Raw genomic sequence first — 13,376 nt, forward strand, 5'->3', positions numbered from 1 at the left:
GGGGGGGGAAATCAGGAACAAAATTAGTATGTTTCAGACAGAACATTAAACATCAAGACTTCGTACATTAGTACCTGGCAGAGCTGAAATTAACTTTAAAGAATGATTCAGTACAGCACAATTCTTACTTTGAAGTAGCTGAAATCAAATATGATATCTCCATATTTTTGCTGATCGGCTTTGTCTTTGAGGCGGAACACAGGCGGGACAAACTCCGACAGTCTCAGCAATTCAGCAATGATAGCATTTCCACAAGACACAATCCGAAGAATGGCTTGTCCACAAAGATTATTTTCCGCTAAGAAGTCCAACATGGCGAAGAGGAAGAAGGCGGTATTTTTTCCGTGCAGATCTATATAGTTGTCAAAATTACCTGAAGAAAAATCCTTTGCAATTCTTCCATTAGCATTCCTGAAAAAGGTCATAAAACCACAGAAAGCACATTTTAATATTGTTGCTTTTCGTGCTACAGTTTTATTTTAAACTGAAGGTTGAATTTAAAGATTTATCCAGATTCCGTTTCTCTGGGGTCTTTTTCTGGCTATAAAATGGCTCCATTCCTATGTTGGGTGATGGTATGACACAGTTGGGCAAATTGTCTGCTTAATACAATCATTAATGAATAGAATTATTAAAATGAGATTACTGATGAAGCCAAATAGAACCTTCATGTGCCGGCCTAATATAGCTTGGAGAAACCAAGTGCTACATATTTTATTTTTTAAAAATCCATTACTTCTCTTGTGTGACTAACTTTCACAAAAACCTCCAGCTTTTATGGAAATGAATCTGAGCAGGAAGCTAGAAACATTTTGGCGATGTGCCAAGTTTTTTAAGAATGAAGAGTAGCCACGTAATTTTGAATTTGAAACCATTCTGATTAAAAAAAAACAATTGGATGTCACGGTGAATTGCAACTGTTTTCAACCGGAGAGGAAAACAAATTCCCAATTTCAGTATAAACATTTTAAAAATGAATCAAAACATTTTCTACAAACATCATGATGATGATGATGATGATGATGATGTTGGAAGGGACCTTGGAGGACATCTAGTCCAACCCACTGCTCAGGCAGGAAACCCATATAGCATTTCAGACAAATGGCTGTCCAGTCTCTTCTTAAAAACTTCCAGTGCTGGAGCATTCACCGCTTCTGGAGGCAGGTTGTTCCACTGGTTAATTTGGAGATCATAACACACTTGCAAGGTAGGCCAGATTGACAATGACAACTGAGAGGTGGGAATCTACCACTGGGCCCCCAAACAACTTTGCCCTCCACATTTAATTAATAATGAATATTATTGATTAGGCCCTTTATTAAAGGCCAGAATTATAAGCACTCACATTCTTGTTATAGTTTTTTAGTTGCTTTCAATTGAATTTTAATGCTTTGAATGTAGCTAAATTCTGCTATATTGTCTATATAAAATCATGCAGACTTTGATGATCCATTGACGACCTCACCACTCAACTGTAATATACTATTATGTCTTGTTCCGTTCGTTCTGTTGCATTTTATTTTAATGTTTAAATTTTTAATTCTGGCTTGCGATTGTAATAAAGAAGTGACTGATTAGCGATTGGGCTTTTCAACTGCGTCGATTGCTTGATTTTTGTTAGCTAAGCCCTGCGCGCTGCCCAAATTCCCATGTGTGAGATGGGCAGCTATATAAATTTAATAAATATGTTTTACAAAAGGCATTGAACTGCGCTTTGATATTATTGCGTTATCAATAATGCTAAGAGCCTTGGTGGAGCAGTGGGCTAATGCCTCCTTAAGTAACACCAGCTGCCTGCAATTAGTGCAGGTTCGCATCCCACCAGGCTCAAGGTTGACTCAGCCTTCCATCCTTCCGAGGTAGGTAAAATGAGGACCCAGATTGTTGGGGGCAATTAAGCTGACTTTGTAATAATGCCATTTGGGGTGTGTGAAAGCCCTAATAAGCAGGCATATACATAGAATGAAGGCTACCGCTAAGTTTGTAAAGCCGCCCTGAGTCTTCGGAGAAGGGCGGGATATAAATGGAATTAAAATAAATAAATAAATAAATAAATAAATACTCAATATTTGATCGTGAATGAACAATTGCTCGAGAGTATTTTCCGTGTCGGACTTACTTTCTCCTCGTCGGCTGTCCTCCTGCTGAGAGGAAGAGAAGAGAGATGGATGGAGCCTTCTTTCTCTTTCGCTCCCTTTTTCAGACCGGAGGTAGACCCGCGGATCAGGTCAGGACTCCCGGGGTGCACGCAGCTCGTCGGAATAGGTGCAAACTTGAGTGCAAGTCGAAAAATAGCCGGCAAAGAGGAAAAAAAAAACAGGGCCGGAAACCGAGGCTAGGCTGCAGACTGCCATCAAGGCGAGGGAGGGTCGGGCGAGCTTCCCTTCATCTTGTGTCACATGAGGGTTTGCCCGGTCATGTGAAGAGGCGCCGGCGTATGAGAAGCCTCGCCGCCCTTCCGACTCGTCCCGCCTTCTCTTGCAAGCATCTGAGCGAAGATTCAAAATAAGAGGAAAAGAGAAAATAAAGAGTTCCCCCCCCCACCCAAGGAAACAAGCCCCAGGTAAGGGGGAAAGGGCTGCTTCAAGTCTAATGCTGGTGAAATAACTGCATCGAGGCCCCGCGCTTGACCCGCTTCCTGGATGAACCCGTTTCTTGCATTCACACGACGGGCTGACTTTGCCCAGGACTCGGCTTCCGTGCAAGCCTCGGGAGCTTCGCTGGCTGTATGGATGTAGTCGTGACTCCTTGGGCGTATTGTGCGAACGGAGCCAAGTTTTCTGTGGAAAGAAAGCGGGGAATTCTGGGAGTTGAGGTCCACACAACTGAAAGTTGCCTCGTTTAAAAAACATTGATTTATATCAGGGGTCTTCAAACTTGGCCCTTTTATGACTTGTGGACTTCAACTCCCAGAATTCCTCAGCCAGCAAAGCTGGCTGAGGAATTCTGGGAGTTGAAGTCCACAAGTCATAAAAGGGCCAAGTTTGAAGACCCCTGATTTATATCTTACTTTTCAACAGGTGATTTATATCTTACTTTTCCCTGATGTGTTCAATTGCACTTCGTTGAGTTCTAGCACACTTCAGGTTTCTAAATCATTTTTTTTAATTTTTCGGCAAGTGGTTGTTTTTTTCTTTAGCCACAATCAAGTGCATTAAAAATGTTTTGTTGTTTGCCAAGCAAAGAAAACATAAGCATACTATTTTCCAGTAAGAATAATTCATCATCGTTCAAGAGCTGTATTGGATCAAGCCAGCATTCTGTGTTAAAAGCGAATGAAATGGGCATATATGAGAAACCACCATCTCAGGTGCTGGAGTCTATATCAACGTATTATAACAGCGGACCCGTGGCTAGATTAACTTCTGGTGCTAAAACATATTTGATTTTGGTTTGGCGTGATTGCCAATTAAATCTGGTTTAGCATGATGTGAAATCATGCATTATTGTACATTATTGTGCTTCATTCAACAGGTGGGAAAGGTGGGAAAGAAAAGGTCTCAATTTCAAGCGATCTTGCATACGCTCTAATGCAGCTTCTCAAGAACAGTGTGAAGTGGCTGGTGGTATTATTATTATTATTATTCAAAATTGAGAAGACAGCAACAGACAGTAAGTGCCGCCTATGCAAAGAAGCTGAAGAAACAGTGGACCACCTGGTAAGCTGCTGCAAGAAGATCGCACAGACTGACTACAAGCAGCGGCATGACAAAGTAGCAACAATGGTGCATTGGAAGATCTGTAAGAAATATCAGTTGCCTGTAAGCAAGTACTGGTGGGATCATAAAATAGTGAAAGTCATAGAAAATGATAAAGTTAAACTGCTCTGGGACTTCAGAATTCAAACAGACAAGCACCTGCAACATAACACTTCGGACTTAACAATTGTCGATAAGAAAGACAAAAAAGTCTGGATAGTGGACGTGGCAGTGCCTGGAGACAGCAGAATAGACGAGAAAGAACTGGAGAAGATAACAAAATACAAAGACCTACAAATAGAAATAGAAATAGACTGTGGCAAAGGCAAGCAAGGGTAGTACCAATAGTAATAGGCGCCTTGGGTGCAATCCCAAAACAACTGGAGCACTACTTGAACACCATTGGCATTGACAAATTTGCCATTAGTCAATTGCAAAAGGCGGCCTTACTAGGAACTGCTTCCATCCTGTGACAATATGTATAATACCATCAAACATCCACATCTGCCTATCCCAGGTCCTTGGTAAGGACTTGATAGGTAGACAAAAATGCCAAATCCAGTCTGAACATCTGGCTGACTGGGATTAATAATAATAATAATAATAATAATAATAATAATAATAATAATAATAATAATAATAATGTTGGAAGGGACCTTGGAGATCTTCTAGACCTGCAGGAAACCCTATACCAGTGATGGCGAACCTTTTAGAGACCGAGTGCCCAAACGGCAACCCCAAACTCACTCGTGTCATCGGGTGCCAGGTGGGCGTGGCCCTTTGGGTGGGTGTGGCTGCAGTGGTAATGGCAGATCAATTCCAACTTTGAGAGATCTTTTTTTCCCCCGTGAGTTGAAATTGATTGATTGAACCTTTTTTTTTCTTTCTTGCATACGGTGGTGGAGGCCTAAAGCGAAAAGGTTTTATAAAACCCAGCTGAAGGCCTAGGACTGGGGCGACAGCACGCGTGCCCACAGAGAGGGCTCTGTGTGCCACCTTTGGCACCCGTGCCATAGGTTCGCCACCACGGCCCTATACCATTTCAGACAAATGGTTGTCTAGTCTCTTCTTAAAAACCTCCAGTGTTGGAGCATTCACCGCTTCTGGAGGCAGATTGTTCCACTGGTTAAGTGTTCTAACTGTAAGGAAGTTTCTCCTTAGTTCTAGGTTGCTTCTCTCCTTGATTAGTTTCCATCCTTTGCTTCTTGTCCTGCCTTCAGGTGCTTTGGAGAATGACTTTACTCTCTCTTCTTTGTAGCAACCCCTGAAGATGGTGCTTGCCATCTTCTGAGAGAATTCTGGAGTCTAGCTTAGGGGAATTTCTTAGTGGTGTCCCTCCCAAATATTAATTGGTAGGTACATGAAAATGACCTTAGGGGACCGATGTTGTCTAAGGAATGGTCAGATAAGAGAGAGCATAGCCCACAGTTATATAGTGGGTGCAGCAAGAGGAAACCCTTTATAGTATTTTAGAATATAAAGTAGATGGTGGGAGATTTTGTATTTTCAGACTTGCAAGATTCTCTTAATGTAGCCTTACAATAACTGAATTAGCTTATCTGGCCATTTTCCTGTCTGGTCTACCTAATAACGCATTCATGTCATATTTTACTGAGATATGTGCGTGCAAGATTAATTGACTGCTGCCATCTTGTGAGATTTATTCAGTAAGCAATGGTTGGACCAGGGCTTAGGGAATCATTGCTTAAATACAGAGGTCCTGCTAAATTGCAGTAACATTTGTTTGACTCATTGTTGCTGTAGAAACTAAGCCCTGACTCTTCGCAAACACAGCGTAGTATCTGGTATGTCAGTATTTCCCATAAACTAATTAATGACGTAACTACAGTCAGAATGAACAAGTAAAAAATTAGCTGCAGTTAAAATTACATGGGAGCAATAACATCACGATATGCTTATAGTGACAGTCAAAATGGCACTTGTACTCCTGTATATCTATGGAGATTTTCAGTCATCCAGCTCATGGTTGTCCCAAAGGTGCTTTTTTAAGAGGCAACTGGACTTTTTTGTTTTTCTTTGAAGACATTTCGCTTCTCATCCTATAAAATCCTAAATCTAGAATTGTCCAAGTTAGGGATGGATGCTATTATTATTAAATGTATTTGCCACCCATCTTGTTTCGAAGTGACTGTTCTTAACCTTGTTAAGTGGAGATGCTAAGGTTTGGACTGCTAATTTGGCACAAGGTTTTCAGAAGTTATTTACCTCAGTAAATGCATCTAACAAAGTCAGGTGTGTATTTTTTAGCTGTTGTTTTCTCTAAGGTTGGAAAAATTCTGTTGTGCTAGGAGAGCTTTACACAGCTTTGCGTTGTGTGCCAGTAACACCTGATACTCATGCCTTAATCTCCCCTCCACTCCGATTGGATTACCACAGTGCGATCTACATGGGGCTACCCTTGAAGAGTATCCGGAACTTCAGCTGGTACAAAACGTGAACAATCATGTGTGCTTCCAAAACATGATGAGTTAATACCTCTGCTTCCCAAAACTGCATTAGTTGTCAGTTTGCTTCTGGGTCTAATTCAGGATGTTAATTTTGACCCTTAAAGCCCTTTACGGCTAGGTTGTTTGAGGGACCACCTTGCTCCAGTTTGATCTGCTCATCCTCTCAGATCTGGCAAGAAAGACGAGGACCATCTCTCTCAGGGAACTACACTTGGTGGGCCTGAGGAGGTGGGCCTTCTCCGCTATGGTGCTTCCCTAAGGCTGTTTATAAAGTTCGGTCTTCTTTATATTTAATTTTGGGCCATTTTTTTCTCTTTGCTCCTTAACTTTAGCACTAGAGCTTGCAGATCCTCCTTGGTGGAATTTAAATTTGAAGGTCTGAGGCAAGATGGGCCATTTCTGCCTAATAGTTACTTGGCCAAACCCTTTTTGTGACTTGGTTTGTTTATAATATTCTAAAACACATAGTACATGAAATGCAATGAAGTAGCAAGTTGGGTTTATTTCTGACCTGTTTTTAATCTAGGTTTTGATTGGGAAAACATCAAGAAATCCTGGGACAGAAAGAAAACTGGAAAGTTAAAAACTTGCTGGAAAAAAAAAGAAACTATTTCCATATTATCGCCAACAAAACTATGCAAAGTTTCCCTTTGGCTGTAGTGGTTCAGTCTGAATTGAAAGATTCTTCAGCTATTATACAAAGAGAACTAAAAGTCTTTAGGCTTTAAAAGCTTAAAAGAACACTACAATTTTTAGAACACCCTGTATATATTTTATTTTGTTGTCTGCAGTATTTGGATTACCGGTAATATACAAAGTTGTTTTCTGTGTATAGCTGAGGAATAATTTTCTCTCTCCTTACCTTGTTTAAAGCAAAAGCATGTACATATCTTTTTTGAGAGAAAATCTAGTTTAAAATTCAGTTTACTTTTCTCTGTTTTGAAAACTGCTCATCAAATATCCTTTAGTGGGTTTAAATTCCCATCTTTCATTCTTTGCAAAATATTGTATTCATTATTTTTATTTATTTTCTTCTGCATATTTTATTATTCTGCTAGTCAATGAAAAGGTTTTCATAGCATCTGTGGTTTAGGAGGAGAAAAACACCCCATATTTATTAAAAGCCTTTACACCAACACCATCCACTTAAAATGAAACAAATCTCCAGATCAAAATGAAATAATAGCAGACGTTTGAACGGTGTAGAGAAAATATGTCAGTGGGTAACTGACTTAAAGCCAATGTGATTTGCTCTATATGCCTGCTATACCCAGCTAATATATTAAGTGACTTCTTCTTCTGGTGCCATATCTGTTATTGGAAGTTGGTGATCATGTTGGCGATCCTTTTTTTATCAGCAGCCACACGAAAAAGTGCTGCTGAGTTGTCCAAACCAGTCCCTTAGATTTTGAAGCCATAATGTTATTCTGCCTCGACCTCATTTGCCTTCAATCTTTCCCTGGAGGATTAAATGGTGTGTGCCGTATTTTTCTGGGATTAAGTGACTGCATGTTCAATAAAGTGTATATATTGTGCATGATCCAACCTCAGGTGGAGAAATGTCATCAGGTGTGATATAACAAATGGTGTTATGTCACCAGGCCTGGGCCTCCTGCAGAACTGGAGAGATGGTTCCATTATTGAAGTGGATATATACTCACTTTCTCCGTGCCTGGAGTTTGGACATAATTTTAACAATATTTAATTCTATTTAAATATTATTTAAATAAATATAAATATTTAAATAATTTTATAACCCTGACTTTTTATATATTTATATAATTGCTTTTATATTTCATTGTTTTATTTGATTATTGTACACAACACAGAGTCACTTTCAGTGAGATGGGCAGCCATATAAATTCATTTTATTTTTTTATTTTAATTCCATTTATATCCCGCCCTTCTCCGAAGACTCAGGGCGGCTTTACAAACTTAGCAGTAGTTTGTATATAAATTCAATAAATTAAAAGACGCTTGCTCCTGGGGAGGAAAGCCATGGCAAATCTAGACAGCACACTAAAAAGCAGAGGCATCACCCTGTCAACAAAAGTGCGTATAGTCAAGGCTATGGTCTTCCCAGTTGCAATGTATGGCAGTGAAAGTTGGACCATAAAAAAGGCTGAACGCCAAAGAATTGAGGCCTTTGAACTATGGTGCTGGAAAAGACTCCTGCGAGTCCCTTGGACTGCAAGGCGATCAAACCGGTCAGTCCTAGAGGAGATCAATCCTGGCTGCTCTTTAGAAGGCCAGATCCTGAAGCTAAAACTCAAATACTTTGGCCACCTAATGAGAAGGAAGGACTCACTGGAGAAGAGCCTAATGCTGGGAAAGATTGAGGGCAATAGAAGAAGGGGACGACAGAGAATGAGGTGGCTGGATGGAGTCACTGAAGCAGTAGGCGTGAACTTAAATGGACTCCAGAAGATGGTAGAGGACAGGAAGGCCTGGAGGAACGTTGTCCATAGGGTCACGATGGGTCGGACATGACTTCGCAGCTAACAACAACAATAAATCCAATAAACAAACAAATTAATGTCACATGTATATGCTGTCCCTCCATCTGCCAGATGAACATGCAAACTTTCATTCGGTAGGAGGACATTGAATGCTTGCTTGTTTTTGTGATTTTTGAGTTGATCTAAGAAAAGTTTTGTCCTAAAGATGGACATTGATTGCAGGTTCTTGTTCCTTCAAAATTAGGTTGAAATAGATAAGCCAGTTCATTCCTTTACAGACTCGGAAAATTTATTGGCTGTTACTGTTTTTGAGCTTGTTTTCTGTTTAAACCACATTAAAAAAACCCAATGGGTTAGCTACAGTATATGTCATAGTATAATACAACATGTTAGCATTAACCATTTTTTTTTAGGGAGCTTGATCAGAATGTCTGGGCGTCCATTGATTTCCTTTAGTGGTGTGGACACATGTCTGACTTCTCTGAAATCCTGCAAGACCTACATAAACACTGGCATGGATATAACCACAAACGTGGCCCTTGACCTTGTGGAAAATCACAGTGAGTTCAATTTTGGAATCTATTCTTGCTTGCTTTTTAAAGCTTGTAAAGTGTCTTGGGATCTTGCCACACAGGCTTCAGCCCTGTCGTTCCATGGTGTGATCCAATATAGATATCCTTTTAGGTATTTTAGCTGATTTTATGTCATCTTGAGTTTGGCTATCCTGCAGCATAATAGGGGAGAAAAAATCTGATTTCCAGTAGGAGTCTTGAGGATGGGCTGTTCTCTCTTGCAGCCTTAACTCTTAAGACCTTCATAAGATCCTTGTTCTTTCAATTTATATCCAGCATCTGGGCTCAGAGGATCAGTACACCCTTTCCAGGTGCTAAACTGCTTTTTATGGGTGTGGTTGCAACTGTTGGGGGAGAGCGGTGAGTTACAAATTGTGCGATGGCATCTCCAGAGTGTTCAGTGGCATTTAAATGAAGGCCAAATGCCATCGTTGATAGCCAGGTGGCTTCTTAGATCAATAGCTCAGTTTTGGGGTGCACGTTGCCCAATGAAAGTTCAGAAAGCTTGGAGGGTGGGAAAAACTAAGACCATTGATCTTCTCCTTTTCTGACTATAACAGAAGCAAAAATATTTGTATTATTCCAGGAGATGGCTAAAATTCAACGCTGAGTGCAATTGTTTGCCTTTGTGGGTATGAAGCATACCGTAGCTGGGGAGCCCTTGGGTTTATTTATTCTAATTTATTTTTACAATATTTGTAAAGCACCTTAATCCAAAAGATGATAGGGTATGTACTAAAAAGAGTAGAAGAACATACTACTTTCTGATGGATACAGCACACAGGCTCACTGAAATAAAAGAAAGTTGCAGCCCTGTGTTTTGGAGGTGGGAAGTATGTTTTGGGGCTGCAGGCAAAATACCCATCATTAAACCCACACTCTTCTTAGATCACATGGAAATAGGACTCTAGTAGACTTCCTCTTGAAGTTTAGACCAGATAGGCAGAATTATACTTTTTTTTAAATCCCATTTATATCCCGCCCTTCTCCGAAGACTCAGGGCAGCTTACAATCTAAAGCACAAATCAATACTTGACCTGAAGAAGGCCATGTTAGGGTAAAAATACGTCTTGTGATTCTGCCCATATGTTCAACATCTTGTTCCAAATTCTGGAGATTCCTCTTAGTTTTCATGCATTGGTTCTAGTCCTCTTTTCTGGGCCAATCTCCACCCCTTCTTTTATGTTACTACACTTCAGATTTGTGAAGACTATTTCCAGATCTCCCCAGTTGTCTCTTTTATTGGCTAAACATACCAAACTTTCACTGATCTAACACCAAGATTTAAGATTAATTGTTGTTATTTATTTTTTATAACGCTTGAGAAAACATCATAACACTAAGATTGGTTTAACAATAAATATTCACTGGACACCACAATCCTGCAATATACGTTGGGCTGACAAGAGAATGATTGGCCCAAAGTCATCCTGCAATTTTTATGGTGAAATAGGAAGCTGAACATGGCTCTCTCTTGTCAAGATTCAAGTCCCTAACCAATGCACTCTACTGCCTCTCAAAGCTTTCTCTCTGTTTGGCATCTCCCAGATAGGATCACAGTTCTTTTATTCCCTAGGTGTTATTTGGATTTGTAGTTTAATATCATGTATGAAGAATTGTCCTTTGAACAACTATGGGAAGAGCATACCATGAGATGGCAGCAGAGACTTCATATTGCATAACTCATGAAGTTATTTGTGGTCATACTTCTGCTAAATCTTCTACAGGTCCCTCGTATTGAAAGGCAAGAGGATTGTCTTTAAGACCATGTCTTAAAGAAGGTCTGAATAAAGAACTCCAATATAAGGGTTAACAGATCAAACCGGTCTTTTAAAATAAGTGTAAATCAAGACTCTAGCATGCCTTTTTGTCCTGGGAATGTCACATCTTCTTGCTTGGCATTACCTACTGATTCTCAACTTGTATGCCAGTGGTGACATGAAATGATCGCATGCCAGTGATGAGGAAACAGTGATTCTCTGGATTAACAACTTTTAAGATGTATGGATTTCAATGACCAGAATTCTCCAGAATTCCCCATACATCTTAAGACTGGGAAACACTGCTCTAAATGTTATTGGACTCAACTTCCAGTCAGCCAGTGTAGTCATGAAAATGGGAATTGCAGGACCACAGTTTTCCTCTCATTTACCTTGTGCTATTAAGTCCTTCTTGATATGACTTTCAGTATATCTTTCAAGGTATAAAAGGTATAAAATGGTATAAAAATGCATAATGATATTTTAATTTTTTTGCAGGTTTGCCTGGCAATTTATTTACTGCACATGCTAACTTTTTACAATTTTGCTCAAAGTCACTCATAAAAACAGTTTAGGGGGTCAAGTAAAATAATTATAAATTGTAAGCCCTGGAAGGTAGGCCAGGTCACAAAACTGATCCTGCAGATATTTTGGGAATTGTCCTTTTCCATATCAATACTAGAGAACTGCAGGACAATTAGCAAAGCCATGGAAGATGAAATAATAATAATAATAATAATAATAATAATAATAATAATAATAATGATGATGATGATGATGATGATGATGATGATGATGAAGAAGTTGTTGGAAGGGACCTTGGAGGTCATCTAGTCCAACCCCCTGCTCAGGCAGGAAACCCTATACCAGGAGTCAGCAACCTGAAACAGTGAAAGAGCCACTCGGAACCGGTTCCCTCACAAAAGGAAAAACTGGGAGCCGCAAAAAATGTGTGTGCATGCGCATACATGCGTGCATGTGCAGAACAGGGTTTGACTGAAGAGTGGAGACAAGGTGAGATATGCACCTACCCTGCATATTTGAATTGATTGGTTGAACTTTTTTAGTCCCACTTTTTTGGGGGGGGACTGCACATGGCAGAGGACTGGGAGCCGCAGGAGACAGCTGAAAGAGCCGCATGCGGCTCTGGAGCCACGGGTTGCAGACCTGTGCCCTATACCATTTCAGGCAAATGGCTGGCCAGTCTCTTCTTAAAAACTTCCAGTGTTGGAGCATTCACTGCTTCTGGAGGCAGGTTGTTCCACTGGTTAATTGTTCTAACTGTCAGGAAGTTTCTCCTTAGTTCTAGGTTGCTTCTCTCCTTGACTAGTTTCCATCCGTTGCTTCTTGTCCTGCCTTCAGGTGCTTTGGAGAATAGCTTGACTCCCTCTTCTTTGGGGCAGCCCCTGAGATATTGGAACATTGCTATCATGTCACCCCTCACCCTTCTCTTTGTTAAAGGGTGAGGGGTGACATAATAGCAGTGTTGCAATATAATATATAATATATAATAATATAATAATAGATTCTATGAAGCCTCTCCAAGTTTCTCTGTGTTACCATTTATACTGAACAAGATCAACATGGGGCTATTTTGAGTTTCTTTCTCATGTTTCTGTCAGTCTCTGGACTGTTCAAATTCTTTTATCTTCTCCAAATTAACTCTAAATTCCTTTGTATAAATAGGCCTTTTGTGATACAGAATTGAAATCTACATCAGCCAAGTAATTTGACCATTAATTAGTCCCTAAGAATATGAAAAACTGTCGCTCTCACACAAACATCTATATTTGATGAAGGAACCCCTTTTTAACAACTTCAAATCACCAAGGCCATTTTGTCTACCTGATGTCCTTGAGAGGTTTTGAGATTTCCAATTTCTGCACTTGGTTAGGAGATACGGAAAATGTAGCTCAGCAGATCTGAAAAGGCTCACTGAGGAAAAGCTGCCCAGTTGTTAGCAAAAAAAGAAGCCTGGTTCGTATCAAAAGCAATTAATAATTTGATATGTTGACTACGGTGGGAAGGTAACAGCGTTCCGTGTGCCTTTGGCGTCTAGTCATGCCGGCCACATGACCACGAAGACGTCCTCGGACAAGCGCTGGCTCTTCGGCTTTGAAACGGAGATGAGCACCGGCCCCTAGAATCGGAAACGACTAGCACGCATGTGCGGGGGAACCTTTACCTTTACTATGTTGATTATTAATATAGCCTCATTGTGACAAGCTAGAAACACCAAGCCCCATCAAGCCTTATAAGATGGATCTATCAGAGTCCTGCTAATAGGAGGCTCTGCCTGGAGTCAGGTCCTATTTTTTCTAAGAGGAAAGGAGATAGGAACCAAACAATGTGAGGGCAGATTTTGAAAGTATTTTGGCTATGAATGATCTTGTGCTTCAAGGACACCAATATCAAACAT

At 40.2% G+C, this 13,376-nt stretch overlaps 2 protein-coding genes across 3 annotated transcripts in view; one reads left to right on the top strand and one right to left on the bottom strand.

The window, feature by feature from the left end:
• The window catches only part of WASHC5 (WASH complex subunit 5), a 42,048-nt gene extending 39,665 nt beyond the window's left edge, over positions 1 to 2,383 (bottom strand). For both annotated transcript variants that reach the window (XM_083360041.1, XM_083360040.1), the window contains exons 1-2: positions 2,120 to 2,383; positions 129 to 411 (exon numbers count right to left, since the gene is read on the bottom strand). In XM_083360041.1, coding sequence (XP_083216167.1) covers positions 129 to 314 — 186 coding nt within the window. In that variant the 5' untranslated portion in view covers positions 315 to 411; positions 2,120 to 2,383. The remainder of the gene's footprint in view (positions 1 to 128; positions 412 to 2,119) is intronic.
• An 81-nt stretch (positions 2,384 to 2,464) lies between these two features.
• The window catches only part of NSMCE2 (NSE2 (MMS21) homolog, SMC5-SMC6 complex SUMO ligase), a 254,974-nt gene continuing 244,062 nt past the window's right edge, over positions 2,465 to 13,376 (top strand). The window contains exons 1-2 of the mRNA XM_083360133.1: positions 2,465 to 2,563; positions 9,039 to 9,185. Coding sequence (XP_083216259.1) covers positions 9,053 to 9,185 — 133 coding nt within the window. The 5' untranslated portion in view covers positions 2,465 to 2,563; positions 9,039 to 9,052. The remainder of the gene's footprint in view (positions 2,564 to 9,038; positions 9,186 to 13,376) is intronic.

Source organism: Vipera ursinii (genome assembly GCF_947247035.1).
Source record: "Vipera ursinii genome assembly, chromosome: 3".
NCBI classification, from domain to species: Eukaryota; Metazoa; Chordata; class Lepidosauria; order Squamata; family Viperidae; genus Vipera; species Vipera ursinii.